Here is a 17,819-nt window from a genome sequence, read left to right as displayed (position 1 = left end):
TGTGAAGTGCATGGTTTTGTATTTAGTTGGTATGTGGCAGCTTATGGGACAGAGACTTTTGCTCCCCGAGCTTGTGTATGTAAATAGTGTTTTACTTCGACCATGACGGCTACAATGCCCAACTATACCACAACGAACTGATCGGCTACATCATTGTATTGCAAAAAGTTTCCATCTGTTCGAATAACATGCATGATGAGCTAGGCAAAAAAGCAAAGCGTAGGGCCCTGCGCGAAAGAAATAAACTTTCTCTTTGCATTCGAGGGTAATACGACACCGTCTACCACCTTGATGACCTAGGCAAAAAAAAAGCGTAAGGATGTTATAAAATTTTCATTTCTCCTATTTTTTTAGACATAACCTAGGATTCGAACCCGAACTATCGCCCTCCATGCATTCCCCCGATACACTTCGCATACATACTCATTCTTCCAAGTTGCTTCACGTTATGATCTTGCATTTGAAAGCCCTATTTGAATATTGTGGCCAGCTGTCTTTGATGGTACAGTACGGTACGGGACAGGTGCGGGATAGCGCCAGGCATGCCGATGGCACAAACAAACACGGAATTATAGCTGTGTGGACCCTGGCTAGCGCCAGACGTTACTGAAGTAACGTCTTTTGCATAGCTACGGGAATAAAGTGTTCAGTTGACTCTGAAGGATCCGACGGATCTGAGATCTGGATCCCGATCCCAATCCTTACCAATCGAACATGCCCTTAGTCTCCTCTGAATTTCACAGTCTCAACCTTACCTGGTTTCACTCAGTTGATTCCTGCGAAGCAAAGCTCTTTGCCAATATGTATATTATTGTGGTTGCTAGATCGGGCAGCTTCTACACATTTATTGGCTGGATGAAATGATCTGTCGAATAGAGAAAGACCTGAGAACTCTGTTGTCCATTGCTAGTAGACATGCTTGTATTGGCCTGGGTCAGATGTGTTTGTAGTGGCCTAGGTCAGTTGTGGTTGTGTTTGCCTGGGTCATGTGTGTGTGGCGTTGGCCTGGGTCAAATATGTGTTGTATTAGCCTAGGTCAGATGTGTTTGTATTAGCCTAGGTCAGATGTGTTTGTATTAGCCTGGGTCATATATGTGTTGTGTTGGCCTGGGTGTTGTGTTGGCCTGGGTCAAGTGTGTATGTGTGTGTGGTGTTGGCCTGGGTTATAATTATGATTCTTTACAACACTGCGCTGTGCTATGGCAACTCTGTGTCCATGTCTTGCTTAGGGCTATCGGTCGGTGACATCACGGATAGCTCAGTCACTGTATCTCTCCTCAAGTCGGTGCCAGCTGGCTCAAATTGGAGAGTTGACATCACAACAACTGATGGTAGTACTGTCTCAACGGGTACCATTAGTGGGGGTTCTACAAGTCAGGTGCTAGCTGGCCTAAGCTCAAATACCAACTACACTATCACCGTGTTTGATGGAAACACTAATCCTAGTCTATCGTTCCGTACTGCGGCACCTCCAGGCAAGTCCTATCATGTGTATGCAACTAGCTGTACATGGCCCGTTCGTATGGGCCATATTTCAGATTCTCTCCGGGTGGTATGTAGTGGAGACAGTGCTCCCCACTCGAGGCATGCTTTGTACTGCACTATGCTGCTTGGTGGGCTGCCTTCTGTAAGGCTCTCCGGGCATCGTGCGGGCTGAGGGCAGCAGTTTCACGTCAGTTAGTTTCAGGTTCCAAGTTTCGTTGGAGCAATCTCACCGCTCCAAAGAGGAGACTCCTCACCAGGCTCTCCAAAGAGGAGATTCATCACCAGGCTTGCTATCCAGTACAACCGGTGACGTTCTGGACTGTATATCGATGTGTTTGTTTCTGCAGGACCTCAAGTATTGGTTAGCAATCTGACTGACACGACAGCTGTGCTACATTTCCGGAACCTGGCCAATTTTCTGGGTACAGTGTCCTTTGCGCAAGTGATCGTCGCCGAGACTCCAGGCGGCTATGTTGTATTCCGTGCTAATGTGACCAGCGACAAAGGCAGCTTCACGCTGGGTTATCTTCAATCCAACACAAGATACGTTGTCACTCTGACCAGCCAAGCTGACGCCAGTCATCAGGTGGCACATACACAGTTCAGTACAAAGGCGTTCCCAGGGACCCCAGACGGTGAGTGCGAGAGATGGAGAGCCCGCGGCACATGCTGTGGACATCACTGCAGCTAGGGTGTTGCTAGGGTGTTGCTAAGGTGTTGCTAGGGTGTTGCTAGGGTGTTGCTAGGGTGTGGTGCTAGCTAGTAATCGCAGAATACAATACTCAGGTGGACACAACCATTCCCAGAGCACTTCAAATCTAAACCAGTACCATCAACTTGTTGTATGCACTGGGTAGTGGGTAGAGTGGGTAGAGTGGGTAGAGTGGGTAGAATTCGTTTCAAACTCCTTGCTGTCTTGGTTTTGTTTCCCAGTAGAACATGACATGAGAGCCCAACGCTGCTCTGCAAAGTTATCATTGCCTGACAATCACCAAATGACCTTTTGTTTTTAGGGTGTGCCTGTACCATGTCAGTTGTTCCTGCTCGTTTTTCCTTGCGGCTGCAGGTGTGTTCAGTTCTTCCAGTATGTCAGCCGAGTGGAAAGCCTTCCCTGCGCTTCAGGCCGTGTTCTTCTCTCTGACAGCGGAGGTTGTGGGTGATTGGCTAGGCTTGGGTATCTCCGATGATGTGTTCATGGTAGGTGGTTGTGTGTGTATGTGTGTGTGTGTGTATGTGCGCGTGCGCGTGCGTGTGTGCGTGTATGTGTGCATGTGTGCGTGCGTGTGTGTGTGTGTGTGTGTGTGTGTGTGTGTGTGTGTGTGTGTGTGCGTGTGTGCACATTTGTATCACCAATTGTCTGTGTGTGCGTGAGTCCAAATGTTCATGCAGATTGGCATGCATACGGTTCACATGCAGGTCCTGATTTGTATGAACGTGATTGCCTAGGAGATGTGCGTCATGTAGCTAGTGGTGGAACTAACTCATGGGCTGTGGCATGTGCACTGAAGGTTTTTTCTGTACACGCAGACAAGTGTGTGTGTGTGTGTGTGTGTGTGTGTGTGTGTGTTTGTGTGCGTTTGTGTGCGTTTGTGTGTGCATGTGTGTGTGTGTGTTTGTGTGCGTTTGTGTGTGCATGTGTGTGTGTGTGTTTGTTTGTGTGTGTGTTGTGTGTGTGTGTGTGCGTGTTTGTACATGTACGTGTGCATATTTGCATGTTGGTGTGATGGTGTGTTCAGGCTGGTTCTGACATAGTCACTGGTTCTATATCTACTGAAGGAGCAGTGAGAATAGAAGACAGGTTAGTGCTGAATCGGGGACTACAAATTGATTCAGAGCAACTTTTGACCATGTACTCAGTCCTATACCATGTATACATGTATGATAGTGGAGACTGGTGGATTCTATGTTGCAGGACGGGCATTGTCTTGCTCGGTTTTGATTAAATGTATCCCTATCATGCTCTTTGCTGATCTTTTTCTTGCAGATTTTCTGAGGGTCAGTTTCGCCCGCAGTTGGATGCTTCACAAGATGTGGAGAATGGCAAAGGCAGTGTGGTGGATGGCTCCACCACCATCTCATTCTCCGTACCCTGCCAAAGTTCTGACCTAGCTGATGACAGGTCACTGTCCACACGTCCTCGCTATCTGCTCTTTGCTTACGGCCCACTGACCTCATCGTCAACAGACATCGCTAATCATGTCTACCGAGAAACCTTTCTTGAACAATATCAAGCAGTGTGCGATGTTGTCAGGGGTAAGCGCTGTGTACACTTGTGTGTGTGTGTGTATTTGTGTGTGTGTGTGTGTGTGTGTGCGTGCGTGCATGCGTGTGTGTGAATATTTCTTAGTTGCAAACTTGCAATGCATGCTGGTCGAGTGGTGAGATACGGGACACTCCCAGATTCAGGTAAAATATGCTACAGTCTGCAAAGACTCGGTGAAGACCTTAGTCTAGAGGAATGGTGAGGACTCTTGTGTAATGCGAGTACCTGTCAACTCAGTATTTGTGTTCTATTCTGAACAGGTTTCTCCTTGTTCTTATGTCTCCGCTTCACCCTGCTATGTATCACGCGAAGCACACACACGCTTTTATGAACAGTGAAGACCACTGTGAGCAGTATTTTCTGATCAGATAAATTAGAGCTGTCACCTTGTGGTCCATTCTTGCTGTTGGTTGCTGGGAGGTATGTGTGAATGTCTTGTTTGAAGTCCAGCACTACATGTAGTGTGGTGAGTAATTTTGAATTTATTTGTCTTCTTGTAATCACCCGTGTCCAGTTCCGTTAAGCATTCCACTCACCACAGTAGACCCTACGGCGTCTAGCTATCTTGTAGATGTCTATCGCTACAACCGGGCAACAGGCCAGCAAGACCTGCATCACACAGTGGCGGGGCTGGCGGCACACGACTTCCCCTACGAGGTCCCCGGAGGTCTGGAGAGCGGCTTCTACTATGTGTCGGAGATCCTAGGAGAGAGCGTTGAGTACCTGTGGCATCACTATATTGACTATCATGTCCTGGGTGACGTAGGTGAGTGTTTTGGGTCTGTGTGATGCTCTTGCATGCTGGTGTGAGGTGAATGAGTGTATGTATGCCTGTGATTACTAGCAGCATTGCAAGCCGTAGTAGACAGTAGCAGTACTGCAGGTCGTAGTAGACAGTAGTAGCACTGCAGGCCGTAGTAGACAGTAGTAGCACTGCAGGCCGTAGTAAACAGTAGTAGCACTGCAGGCCGTAGTAGACAGTAGTAGCACTGCAGGCCGTAGTAGACAGTAGCAGCACTGCAGGCCGTAGTAGACAGTAGCAGTACTGTCTACAGATAGCAGGACAGCTATGTTTACTTCTAATCGTTGGTAGCAGTTCTGTCTGTACATAGAAGGATCAGCAGGCTTTCATTATGCCGTAGACAATAGAGAGCTTTTACAGTCCAAATTTCAGAGCAGCTGGAGGGAAGCATTGATAGACGTTAGTGAAGCCAATATGTTGATACTGGTAGGTAGTGCGCTCCAAAAAACCTTTTTTCGATGAACCTCGAGTTGTAATCAAGTGATTGTGAAAATAATATGAAACTTCTGTGTACAAACTTCTGCTTGGACTGCATTCAATGTAGGGAAATGTACACATGTAACACAAACCTTGGACTTTGTATGACACCATGACTATGCACTCGAGCAGTGTGCGGTTGAATTGCTGTACATTTGGTGGAGTGATGGAGAGAGAGAGGGGGGGGGGGGGGGGGGAGGGGGGGACGCCTTTATGGCCAGAATTCACGTCGAGGAAACATTGCAGAGACAATGGACAACAAGGTCGTCGACTTTCCACAGAATATATGAAGATAAACTGCTGTGGTGTGTTGTTCAGGTGATCTGCCCATCTTCATTGAGTGGCCTAGTAATGTTCACATGACAGTGTCCAGGTCTGATGTCGACATAGAAGTGAGCAATGTCACTGTTGCACTACCTCATCTCCACGCCTTGTTGAGAATGCGCTTCCCGACGTATCAGGCCCAGTATCGTATTGTGGGTGATTACTCCTGGACTGACCTACCGGACTTCTCGTCATCAACACCTACCTCAGTTGAGCTGGCGAGACTCCCGAGTGACAACTACGAGTTACGAGTACGCGCTACGGATGGTACCGTCTCATCTGAGTACTCTCAACCGCTGCGCATCATTTCTGTTGGAAAGGGTAGGTAGAAGCATGGTAGTCAGTAGCTGTACAAGCAAAACAATTAGTCATAAATTAGGGGGTGAAACAAGTGCTTGTATTTCTCATTCATTTGGGAAGGAACCGAATGAGTACTCGAGTGATCTCGAGTATTCCTTTGTACTATCATGTTACAAACTGTCATTGAGTTGTGTACAGTTGTGGCAATTCTGCACACTGCACGTGGGCTTGTACTTGAAGTCTGCATATGTGCTCCTAGCATGTTTTACCCCTGCGCTGCCCACCACCTAAATTATGCGTACAGTGCATGAACAGGCAGTGGAGGAGCAACAGTTCCTGCTCGTTGCATACAGTGCAGGCGCGTTTTTGCAGCTGCCTTCACATGCTTACCGTACGTCTACACATTTTCGACGTGTTTACATTTCGGCCTCCCAGGGCTATGGCACATTTTGGCCACATTAAAACGTCAGTCTGTACTGCTGCTGCCTGTATTCAGTGTCACATTGAACCTTGCAAAACAAAAATTTCGGCCAAAAATACCCAGGCCGAAAATAGCCGAAAATAAATTTGCACCGAATATTTGTTGACTGACAGTAGCTGCTTTCGAGTACTCTTTTCCTGAACGAGTACTCGCTCACAAAAATATTTCGAGGGGCTATTCAAAGACTCAGTATCCTCATTAACCCTATCGAAAATACCTTAGTGCAACCCATCAGAAGGGTAGTTCATCTGAATAGAAAGTGCCCACCAATAATGACACTCATGAAATACATAGGTAAATAATTGATGTGCATTCGGAATTTTACTCCGACAATTGTTCCAACAAGGAAACGAATCAAAATTCACGGTTCGCGTAAGACTCGGCTAGAGGCCGAGTTTTCTGCATCCGTAGGGACGCCACCACCCACTGTGGATCAACACGGCTACACTAAAAATGTCCAACCAGTATTTGTGCTTATACTGTAGCTGATCAGAGTGGATAGGAGTAAGACTAGTGGGTTTACCAAATACAACAGGACACTTTCTAGAGTGAAAAAGGAGGACAAAATGTTACGAGTTATGACTAACTGTCCACCAACATAACAAGATCTTATACAGTCAGCGAGTGCGACAAAATGGCACAAAACCGACAAGGAGTACTGAGACATTCGGCGACCTGACACCAGACAGTTAGTCGTAACTCGTAACATGTTGTCCTCCTTTTTTCACCATAATTTAATTGGCTCACCATCCGAGTTAAACTTTCTAGAGTGTTAGCAACATTGTGCAGTGCTTCTCCTATTATGCAGGTCACTTATTTCTTCCAGGACCACTTACTCAGGGGTTGCTAGTTTGGGTATCTTAGGTACATGATGATCATAGTAATTCAATGCCATTCCTTTTCACAATGGAAGAAAAGAGCATTACTTGCCATCTCAAACAGATCCTGTTTGGCCTTCGAACTTCCAACTTTAATAAAGAACAGTGAGCTTCAAACATTCGCTGTGTGAAATGCATGTGTTTGTGTTGTGTTTGTGTGAACAGTACCTGTGTCCATCTCTCTACCAACAGTAGACCCACTGGCTATCAGTTATTCAGTAGAAGTTCTGTTATTCAACACGAGCATTGGTGAATATCAGAGTGTGTCGAGAGAGGATAATTTGAGAGTTGGTGATTTCCCGCACGGCGTACCATCTGGTGTTGCCAGTGGTTCTCAGTATGTAACAATAGTCACAAGTAATCTAGCAGATGGAAGTCAACGTTCCATCCAGTTTGACTCTTTGACTGCTGAGCCAATCGGTGAGTATGAGTGTTGTGACCATTTAGACATTGGGTCCTTGCTGCCCGTGGTTGTATTTTTTGGTTTAATCCAATTTTCTCCACGCTATAATTCCTCGTGTGTATAGATATTTCATTTTGGGTGTGATTTATTGGATAGTTTCCAGCAGAAGTGTTGGCCCCTTGAACAAGTTTGAAGATAACCATCCCCCCACTGTTGGGCGGCCTGCCTTTTTTTTTTGAAGATGTGGCTTGTTGTCATTTTCGTTGTCTTCTTTGTCGTTGTCGTTGATGTTGTTGTTGTTTTGATTGTGGTTTTGGATGTGTTTGTGGTTGTGTGGTTGTATGTTTTACACAGGAATGCAACGTGATTTATTGATGTGGCCAAGTGATGGTGGTGTGTCCATTATGGATGTTGACCTTGGTAAAAGTCATGTTAGCATTACATTGCCAGAACTGAGTGAGTCTCAGAGAAGTGACTATTCCGATTTTGAAGTGGAGTATCGGAGGATTGGAGACAGTAGTTGGATATCTGCTGGCAGTGTGTCAACATCAGAGAAGACATTTGTTCTGTCGGAGAATCTTGATGCTGGTAACTATGAAGTACGAGTTCGTGGAACAGACGGCAGCGCTGTTCATTCAGAGCATACTCCTCATCTTCAGTTTTTCACCACCGGCAAAGGTTAGTGTAGTCTTCTGGCAAGCATGTTCAGTTTTCTTTGGGTTTAGTCTGTATTGTTGTCCCTTTGGGGTGTTTTTAGTGTAGAAGATTTGTTTTCTTATTGAAGTGTGAGTGTAGAGATTAGTTTAGTTGTTCCCTTTTGAAGAGCTTTGCACAATAAACTTGCTAGTTTGCTCTGATGCAAAATTGCAATGTAAAGTTATAGGATTTTGCTATTATGCCTGTGTTTGTGTCTGTGTGTTTGTGTCTGTGTGTGTATGTCTGTGTTTGTGTCTGTGTGCTTACGTCTGTGTGTTTGTGTCTGTGTATTTATGGCTGTGTGTGTATGTCTGTTTTTGTGTCTGTGTATTTGTGTCTGTGTTTATGTCTGTGTGTATATGTCTGTGTTTGTTTCTGTGTGTTTGTGTGAACAGTACCTGTGTCCATCTCTCTACCAACAGTAGACCCACTGGCTAGCAGTTATTCAGTAGAAGTTCTGCTATTCAACACGAGCACTGGTGAATATCAGAGTGTGTCGAGAGAGGATAATTTGAGAGTTGGTGATTTCCCGCATAGCGTACCATCTGGTGTTGTCAGTGGTTCTCAGTATGTAACAATTGTCACAAGTAATCTAGCAGATGGAAGTCAACGTTCCATCCAGTTTGTCTCTTTGACTGCTGAGCCAATCGGTGAGTATGAGTGTTGTGGCTGTTAAGACTTTGAAATTGTTTGGGCCCACGGTTGTATTCTTTTTTCTCATCCGACTTACCGCGCTTTATTACATGTGTTGGAGGCTATTTCTTTTTGGTTTTGTTTGTAGACAAAGTTTCAGTAGCACTGTTGGGTCTTGAACGAATTTAAAGATGAACACTGTGTTGCTTTTGGGTGGCCTGGATCTTTTGATAAAATGGCTTGTAGGGCGTGGGCGTTCTTTGACTTCCTGAAGTTGTTGTTTTTGATGTGTTTGTAATTGTTGGGTTGTATGTTTTACACAGGAGTGCAACGTGATTCATTGATGTGGCCAAGTGATGGTGGTGTGTCCATTATGGATGTTGACCTTGGTAGAAGTCATGTTAGTATTACATTGCCAGAACTGAGTGAGTCTCAGAGAAGTGAGTATTCCGATTTTGAAGTGGAGTATCGAAGGATTGGAGAAAGTAGTTGGATATCTGCTGGCAGTGTATCAACATCAGAGAAGACTTTTGTTCTGTCGGAGAATCTTGATGCTGGTAACTATGAAGTACGAGTTCGTGGAACAGACGGCAGCACTGTTCATTCAGAGCATACTCCTCATCTTCAGTTCTTCACCACCGGCAAAGGTTAGTGTAGTTTTCGGGCAAGCATGTTCAGTTTTCTTTGGGTTTAGTCTGTATTGTTGTCCCTTTGTTGTTTTGAGTCTAGAAGATTTGTTTTCTTATTGAAGTGTGAATGTAGAGATTAGTGTTGTTTAGGGCTGAAACGGTTATTACGAATAACCGGTTATGAACCCCCGTTAGGGCCAAACAAACGGATAACCGTTTGATCGACGGTTATGCAGCGATTTTTTCGAACATTTTTCGAGAAATAGGAACCTTCATAATTCCGTCATTTCTTGTTCAAATTCAACAAACGAAGGCTCTACGTGGTAGCGGAAACTCCGAGCTCTCCATTGCAACAATCGCCGAATATCTGCAATGTCTGACTCCAGAGATATCGCATACCGAATTCTTATCTCTGCAAATTCAAATTTTCGATCGATACGCATTACCACCTTTTGTGAAACAAATCCTTTTTTGCGTGCCTCTGGAGGGACTAGTCGACTGAGCACAAGCTAGCGACGTAGCGGCCTGAAGTTGAATCGTCTCAAAATATGTGTGCGTTCTGCGATGGAAGAAAGTGAAATGGCGTTGATGGGACGGATTTGCTTGCATATCGGGCTTGGAAACGACTTTGCTGTGTTCCTGCACCTGATATTATGTGGAGATTGCTTGATGGAACCTAGTATCATCGCTTTGCTCTCACCAGGAGCTTTCCAAGGAGCCCAAGATTGTGAAAATCAAGTGAAGGACACCAAAGTTAATACCTCAGGCACACACTAGGTGTAAGGTGAAAATTGTGCACTCCAATTTTTAGCTACCCACCCTTTATGGACGGATTACTAGCACAGTATGCACCAGAATTACAAAATGTCAGTACAATTTTCAACTTTACCATGCCATAACTTTGGTGTCCTTCACTTGATTTTCACAATCAAGGGCTCATTGGAAAGCTCTTGACGAGAGCAACGCCAGGGTACCAATCTCCATTATCCAGCCGCCACAAATCAGGCGTGGTAACACAGCAAAGTCGCCTCCAAGCCTGATATGCAAGCAAATTCGTCCCATCAACGCCGTTCCACTCTCCTTAATCGCAGAACGCTCAAATCTGTTTGAGACGATTCAAACTTCAGCCGGCTACGTCATTATCATGTGCTCAGTCGCTCAAAGAGCACACGAAAAGGGATTTTCCCCCAAAATGGCGAAATGATCGATCAAAAATTTGAATTTGCCGAGGTAAGAATACGGCGTGCGATATCTCTGGCGTCCGACATCGTAACTCTTCGGCGATTGTTGCATTGGACAGCTTGGAGTTTCTGCTACCACGTAGACCCTTCCACTGTGGAATTTGCTCAAGAAACGATGGAGTTACGAAGATTTTACCGCCTGCAGACTTTCGATCTTATTAGATCGAAACTCGTACAGTCCGTCCACAAAGGGTTAATACCTCAGGCACACACTAGGTGTAAGGTGAAAATTGTGCACTCCAATTTTTAGCTACCCAGCGGATGTTACCTATTTTCGAGTATTTTGTACAGAATCCTGAAAATTCGTCAGACAAGGCATACAAATGGCGTCAAAAACAAACAATGAAGTTTCCATGTTGCAGTCTTATAGGTTATAACCGGTTAACCAACCGTTATGCTAACAGCTAACCGTTAACCCTTAGGTGCCGGTAGGTCAATTTCGACCTATGCTGACAGTGCATACTAAAATCGAGCACAGAGCCAGTCTCGTACATCGCAGGTGCCTGATTTTTGTACAGAGACCCTTCAGTAGCTGGCCTGTAGATAGCAATAGAGAAAGTAGGGGGGTTGCATTTGAAAAAGTCGAGTCGTGATCAACGACGATCGCGCAGATCAGCGGAAGTCAATCGAGCGTGGCAGCCTACGCAAGCGTCCTGCAACATGAACAAAACGTTGCTGTTTCGCTTCGTTTTCGACTAGTACAGTTCATGGCCACTACAGCTGACCTCCGTCATGGATGCTGCAAAAGCGCTTGAGTTGTTTGAAGAGCTGGAGGCCGATGATGCCTCTGTAGAAGAAGAATCAGAAGACGACGATGGTGAATAATGTGACGCTCTTTTCTCTGACGGAAACCTGCCGTCATCAGATGAGGAAGACCGACTCAACGATGATTTGGTTTTCGGTGAATTTCTTGAGAACGGCAGCTCTTCAGACGAGGACAAAACTTCCGACGATGAGCTTCAAGAAGCTGTAGGGCGAGGGCAAGCGCAGCCAGTTCGTGGACGTGCCCGCTCGCGCTGCGCGGAGGAATTGCTCGCGGCGCTGGTCGAGCTCCGCCAGCTGATGGAACAGCTGATCGTGGCGTGCGTGGCGCGTGTGGCGGAGGCCGTGGACGAGGTAGTGGATTCGGCGTGCTGAGTGGTGTTGGCGACCAAGATGTTCTTGGACCAGCGCAGTACCCTGACCCTATTGTAAATTTTTCTGACTTGAAAATTCAAAAATCGGATTTTGCTGTGTCTTGCCATTCAGAATACATACTTTTGTCGCTACATCATCTAAACGGTTGCGGAGATATAGGTGTTGTAAACATTGCATGCATCATAGGAGTAATGTGTCATATCATGTTTCTCATGCTATTCATCCTTGCTCACGCTAGACTAGACGTCTGCGTAGGGACGGCTTGCCGGTGTGCTGCATGCATTCATTGCTAGTTCCATGCATAGTTCTTTGCCCTACTATGGCGGGAAGGTCGTCCCGTGCAGCCGCGATGATCAGCTGCGCTACGGAGGTTCAGTTCCGGCAAACATGCGTGCGGATTTGCATTTTGCTGCTTGGTTTTGATGTATTTGTAGTTAGTGCAAGGAAAGAGCTTGCTGGTGCAGTTGTTGTTTTGGTTTTGAGCGTAGTTTGCTCTTTGTTGTTACCTGCTTTGAACGATCGCCTTTTGTGTAATCGTTACGCTCCTTGTGGTACAATAATAGTCTTCAGAAATATCGAATACAATAGGCTTTCCAAAAAATTGAGCCAAAACTACGAAAAATCTAAAATTCAGTCAGGCCCCAAAGGTTAAGCACAAATTTGTACCGTTTCAGCCCTAGTTTTGTTGTACCCTTTTGAAGAGCTGTCCGCAATAAACTTTCTTGTTTGCCCTGATGCACAATTGCAATGTAAAGTTATGGGATTTTGCTATTATGTCTGTGTTTGTGTCTGTGTGTTTGTGTTGTGTTTGTGTGAACAGTGCCTGTGTCGATCTCTCTACCAGCAGTAGACCCACTGGCTAGCAGTTATTCAGTGGAAGTTCTGTTATTCAACACGAGCAGTGGTGAATATCAGAGTGTGTCGAGAGAGGATAATTTGAGAGTTGGTGATTTCCCGCATAGCGTACCATCTGGTGTTGTCAGTGGTTCTCAGTATGTAACAATAGTCACAAGTAATCTAGCAGATGGAAGTCAACGTTCCATCCAGTTTGTCTCTTTGACTGCTGAGCCAACCGGTGAGTATGAGTGTTGTGGCTGTTAAGACTTTGAAATTGTTTGGGCCCACTGTTGTATTCTCTATTCTCATCCGACTTACCGCGCTTTATTACATGTGTTGGAGGCTATTTCTTTTTGGGTTTGTTTATAGACAAAGTTGCAGCAGCACTGTTGGGTCTTGAACGAATTTGAAGATGAACACTGCATTGCTTTTGGGTGGCCTGGATCTTTTGATAAAATGGCTTGTAGGGCGTGGGGGTGGTTTTGGTTGCTGAGGTTGTTGTTTTGGATGTGTTTGTGATGGTTGGATTGTATGTTTTAAACAGGTGTGCAACGTGATTTATTGATGTGGCCAAGTGATGGTGGTGTGTCCATTATGGATGTTGACCTTGGTAGAAGTCATGTTAGTATTACGTTGCCAGAACTGAGTGAGTCTCAGAGAAGTGACTATTCCGATTTTGAAGTGGAGTATCGAAGGATTGGAGACAGTAGTTGGATATCTGCTGGCAGTGTGTCAACATCAGAGAAGACATTTGTTCTGTCGGAGAATCTTGATGCTGGTAACTATGAAGTACGAGTTCGTGGAACAGACGGCAGCACTGTTCATTCAGCGCATACCCCTCATCTTCAATTCTTCACCACCGGCAAAGGTTAGTGTAGTTTTCTGGCAAGCATGTTCAGTTTTCTTTGGGTTTAGTCTGTATGGTTGTCCCTTTGGGGTGGTTTGAGTCTAGAAGATTTGTTTTCTTATTGAAGTGTGAGTGTAGAGATTAGTTTGGTTGTTCGCTTTTGAAGAGCTTTGCACAATAAACTTGCTTGTTTGCTCTGATGCAAAATTGCAATGTAAAGTTATGGGATTTTGCTATTATGTCTGTGTTTATGTCTGTGTATTTGTGTCTGTGTGTTTGTGTGAACAGTACCTGTGTGGATCTCTCTACCAACAGTAGACCCACTGGCTATCAGTTATTCAATAGAAGTTCTGCTATTCAACACGAGCACTGGTGAATATCAGAGTGTGTCGACAGAGGATAATTTGAGAGTTGGTGATTTCCCGCATAGCGTACCATCTGGTGTTGTCAGTGGTTCTCAGTATGTAACAATTGTCACAAGTAATCTAGCAGATGGAAGTCAACGTTCCATCCAGTTTGTCTCTTTGACTGCTGAGCCAATCGGTGAGTATGAGTGTTGTGGCTGTTAAGACTTTGAAATTGTTTGGGCCCACGGTTGTATTCTCTATTCTCATCCGACTTACCGCGCTTTATTACATGTGTTGGAGGCTATTTCTTTTTGGTTTTGTTTGTAGACAAAGTTTCAGTAGCACTGTTGGGTCTTGAACGAATTTAAAGATGAACACTGCGTTGCTTTTGGGTGGCCGGATCTTTTGATAAAATGGCTTGTAGGGCGTGGGCGTTCTTTGACTTCCTGAAGTTGTTGTTTTGGATGTGTTTGTAATTGTTGGGTTGTATGTTTTACACAGGAGTGCAACGTGATTTGTTGATGTGGCCAAGTGATGGTGGTGTGTCCATTATGGATGTTGACCTTGGTAGAAGTCATGTTAGTATTACATTGCCAGAACTGAGTGAGTCTCAGAGAAGTGACTATTCCGATTTTGAAGTGGAGTATCGAAGGATTGGAGAAAGTAGTTGGATATCTGCTGGCAGTGTATCAACATCAGAGAAGACATTTGTTCTGTCGGAGAATCTTGATGCTGGTAACTATGAAGTACGAGTTCGTGGAACAGACGGCAGCACTGTTCATTCAGAGCATACTCCTCATCTTCAGTTCTTCACCACCGGCAAAGGTTAGTGTAGTTTTCGGGCAAGCATGTTCAGTTTTCTTTGGGTTTAGTCTGTATTGTTGTCCCTTTGTTGTTTTGAGTCTAGAAGATTTGTTTTCTTATTGAAGTGTGAATGTAGAGATTAGTGTTGTTTAGGGCTGAAACGGCTATTACGAATAACCGGTTATGAACCCCCGTTAGGGCCAAACAAACGGATAACCGTTTGATCGACGGTTATGCAGCGATTTTTCGAACATTTTTCGAGAAATAGGAACCTTCATAACTCCGTCATTTCTTGTTCAAATTCAACAAACGAAGGCTCTACGTGGTAGCGGAAACTCCGAGCTCTCCATTGCAACAATCGCCGAATATCTGCAATGTCTGACTCCAGAGATATCGCATACCGAATTCTTATCTCTGCAAATTCAAATTTTCGATCGATACGCATTACCACCTTTTGTGAAACAAATCCTTTTTTGTGTGCCTCTGGAGGGACTAGTCGACTGAGCACAAGCTAGCGACGTAGCGGCCTGAAGTTCTATCGTCTCAAAATATTTGTGCGTTCTGCGATGGAAGAAAGTGAAATGGCGTTGATGGGACGGATTTGCTTGCATATCGGGCTTGGAAACGACTTTGCTGTGTTCCTGCACCTGATATTATGTGGAGATTGCTTGATGGAACCTAGTATCATCGCTTTGCTCTCACCAGGAGCTTTCCAAGGAGCCCAAGATTGTGAAAATCAAGTGAAGGACACCAAAGTTAATACCTCAGGCACACACTAGGTGTAAGGTGAAAATTGTGCACTCCAATTTTTAGCTACCCAGCGGATGTTACCTATTTTCGAGTATTTTGTACAGAATCCTGAAAATTCGTCAGACAAGGCATACAAATGGCGTCAAAAACAAACAATGAAGTTTCCATGTTGCAGTCTTATAGGTTATAACCGGTTAACCAACCGTTATGCTAACAGCTAACCGTTAACCCTTAGGTGCCGGTAGGTCAATTTCGACCTATGCTGACAGTGCATACTAAAATCGAGCACAGAGCCAGTCTCGTACATCGCAGGTGCCTGATTTTTGTACAGAGACCCTTCAGTAGCTGGCCTGTAGATAGCAATAGAGAAAGTAGGGGGGTTGCATTTGAAAAAGTCGAGTCGTGATCAACGACGATCGCGCAGATCAGCGGAAGTCAATCGAGCGTGGCAGCCTACGCAAGCGTCCTGCAATATGGACAAAACATTGCTGTTTCGCTTTGTTTTCGACTAGTACAGTTCATGGCCACTACAGCTGACCTCCGTCATGGATGCTGCAAGAGCGCTTGAGTTGTTTGAAGAGCTGGAGGCCGATGATGCCTCTGTAGAAGAAGAATCAGAAGACGACGATGGTGAATAACCTGACGCTCTTTTCTCTGACGGAAACCTGCCGTCATCAGATGAGGAAGACCGACTCAACGATGATTTGGTTTTCGGTGAATTTCTTGAGAACGGCAGCTCTTCAGACGAGGACAAAACTTCCGACGATGAGCTTCAAGAAGCTGTAGGGCGAGGGCAAGCGCAGCCAGTTCGTGGACGTGCCCGCTCGCGCTGCGCGGAGGAATTGCTCGCGGCGCTGGTCGAGCTCTGCCAGCTGATGGAACAGCTGATCGTGGCGTGCGTGGCGCGTGTGGCGGAGGCCGTGGACGAGGTAGTGGATTCGGCGTGCTGAGTGGTGTTGGCGACCAAGATGTTCTTGGACCAGCGCAGTACCCTGACCCTATTGTAAATTTTTCTGACTTGAAAATTCAAAAATCGGATTTTGCTGTGTCTTGCCATTCAGAATACATACTTTTGTCGCTACATCATCTAAACGGTTGCGGAGATATAGGCTTTCCAAAAAATTGAGCCAAAACTACGACAAATCTAAAATTCAGTCAGGCACCAAAGGGCTAAGCACAAATGTGTACCGTTTCAGCCCTAGTTTTGTTGTACCCTTTTGAAGAGCTGTCCGCAATAAACTTTCTTGTTTGCCCTGATGCACAATTGCAATGTAAAGTTATGGGATTTTGCTATTATGTCTGTGTTTGTGTCTGTGTGTTTGTATCTGTGTGTTTGTGTGAACAGTACCTGTGTCGATCTCTCTACCAACAGTAGACCCACTGGCTAGCAGTTATTCAGTGGAAGTTCTGTTATTCAACACGAGCAGTGGTGAATATCAGAGTGTGTCGAGAGAGGATAATTTGAGAGTTGGTGATTTCCCGCACGGCGTACCATCTGGTGTTGTCAGTGGTTCTCAGTATGTAACAATAGTCACAAGTAATCTAGCAGATGGAAGTCAACGTTCCATCCAGTTTGTCTCTTTGACTGCTGAGCCAATCGGTGAGTATGAGTGTTGTGGCTGTTAAGACTTTGAAATTGTTTGGGCCCACGGTTGTATTCTCTATTCTCATCCGACTTACCGCGCTTTATTACATGTGTTGGAGGCTATTTCTTTTTGGGTTTGTTTATAGACAAAGTTGCAGCAGCACTGTTGGGTCTTGAACGAATTTGAAGATGAACACTGCGTTGCTTTTGGGTGGCCTGGATCTTTTGATAAAATGGCTTGTAGGGCGTGGGGGTGGTTTTGGTTGCTGAGGTTGTTGTTTTGGATGTGTTTGTGATGGTTGGATTGTATGTTTTAAACAGGTGTGCAACGTGATTTATTGATGTGGCCAAGTGATGGTGGTGTGTCCATTATGGATGTTGACCTTGGTAGAAGTCATGTTAGTATTACGTTGCCAGAACTGAGTGAGTCTCAGAGAAGTGACTATTCCGATTTTGAAGTGGAGTATCGAAGGATTGGAGACAGTAGTTGGATATCTGCTGGCAGTGTGTCAACATCAGAGAAGACATTTGTTCTGTCGGAGAATCTTGATGCTGGTAACTATGTAGTACGAGTTCGTGGAACAGACGGCAGCACTGTTCATTCAGAGCATACCCCTCATCTTCAATTCTTCACCACCGGCAAAGGTTAGTGTAGTTTTCTGGCAAGCATGTTCAGTTTTCTTTGGGTTTAGTCTGTATTGTTGTCCCTTTGGGGTGTTTTGAGTCTAGAAGATTTGTTTTCTTATTGAAGTGTGAGTGTAGAGATTAGTTTGGTTGCTCCCTTTTGAAGAGCTGTCCACAATAAACTTGCTTGTTTGCTCTGATGCAAAATTGCAATGTAAAGTTATGGGATTTTGCTATTATGTCTGTGTTTATGTCTGTGTGTATATGTCTGTGTTT

General features: G+C 45.1%; 1 protein-coding gene across 1 annotated transcript in view; it reads left to right on the top strand.

Annotated features, from left to right (window-relative positions):
* The window catches only part of LOC135808245 (uncharacterized), a 172,611-nt gene that overhangs the window by 79,603 nt on the left and 75,189 nt on the right, over positions 1 to 17,819 (top strand). The window contains exons 47-63 of the mRNA XM_065321411.1: positions 1,230 to 1,475; positions 1,833 to 2,120; positions 2,552 to 2,682; positions 3,222 to 3,283; positions 3,470 to 3,738; positions 4,263 to 4,514; positions 5,346 to 5,672; positions 7,176 to 7,430; positions 7,768 to 8,091; positions 8,505 to 8,759; positions 9,066 to 9,389; positions 12,570 to 12,824; positions 13,131 to 13,454; positions 13,722 to 13,976; positions 14,282 to 14,605; positions 16,680 to 16,934; positions 17,241 to 17,564. Coding sequence (XP_065177483.1) covers positions 1,230 to 1,475; positions 1,833 to 2,120; positions 2,552 to 2,682; positions 3,222 to 3,283; positions 3,470 to 3,738; positions 4,263 to 4,514; positions 5,346 to 5,672; positions 7,176 to 7,430; positions 7,768 to 8,091; positions 8,505 to 8,759; positions 9,066 to 9,389; positions 12,570 to 12,824; positions 13,131 to 13,454; positions 13,722 to 13,976; positions 14,282 to 14,605; positions 16,680 to 16,934; positions 17,241 to 17,564 — 4,470 coding nt within the window. The remainder of the gene's footprint in view (positions 1 to 1,229; positions 1,476 to 1,832; positions 2,121 to 2,551; positions 2,683 to 3,221; positions 3,284 to 3,469; positions 3,739 to 4,262; positions 4,515 to 5,345; positions 5,673 to 7,175; positions 7,431 to 7,767; positions 8,092 to 8,504; positions 8,760 to 9,065; positions 9,390 to 12,569; positions 12,825 to 13,130; positions 13,455 to 13,721; positions 13,977 to 14,281; positions 14,606 to 16,679; positions 16,935 to 17,240; positions 17,565 to 17,819) is intronic.

Source organism: Sycon ciliatum, chromosome 2 (genome assembly GCF_964019385.1).
Source record: "Sycon ciliatum chromosome 2, ocSycCili1.1, whole genome shotgun sequence".
Lineage (NCBI taxonomy): Eukaryota > Metazoa > Porifera > Calcarea > Leucosolenida > Sycettidae > Sycon > Sycon ciliatum.
Note: the sequence above shows the minus strand (reverse complement) of the source record. Positions and strands in the feature narration are given on the sequence as shown.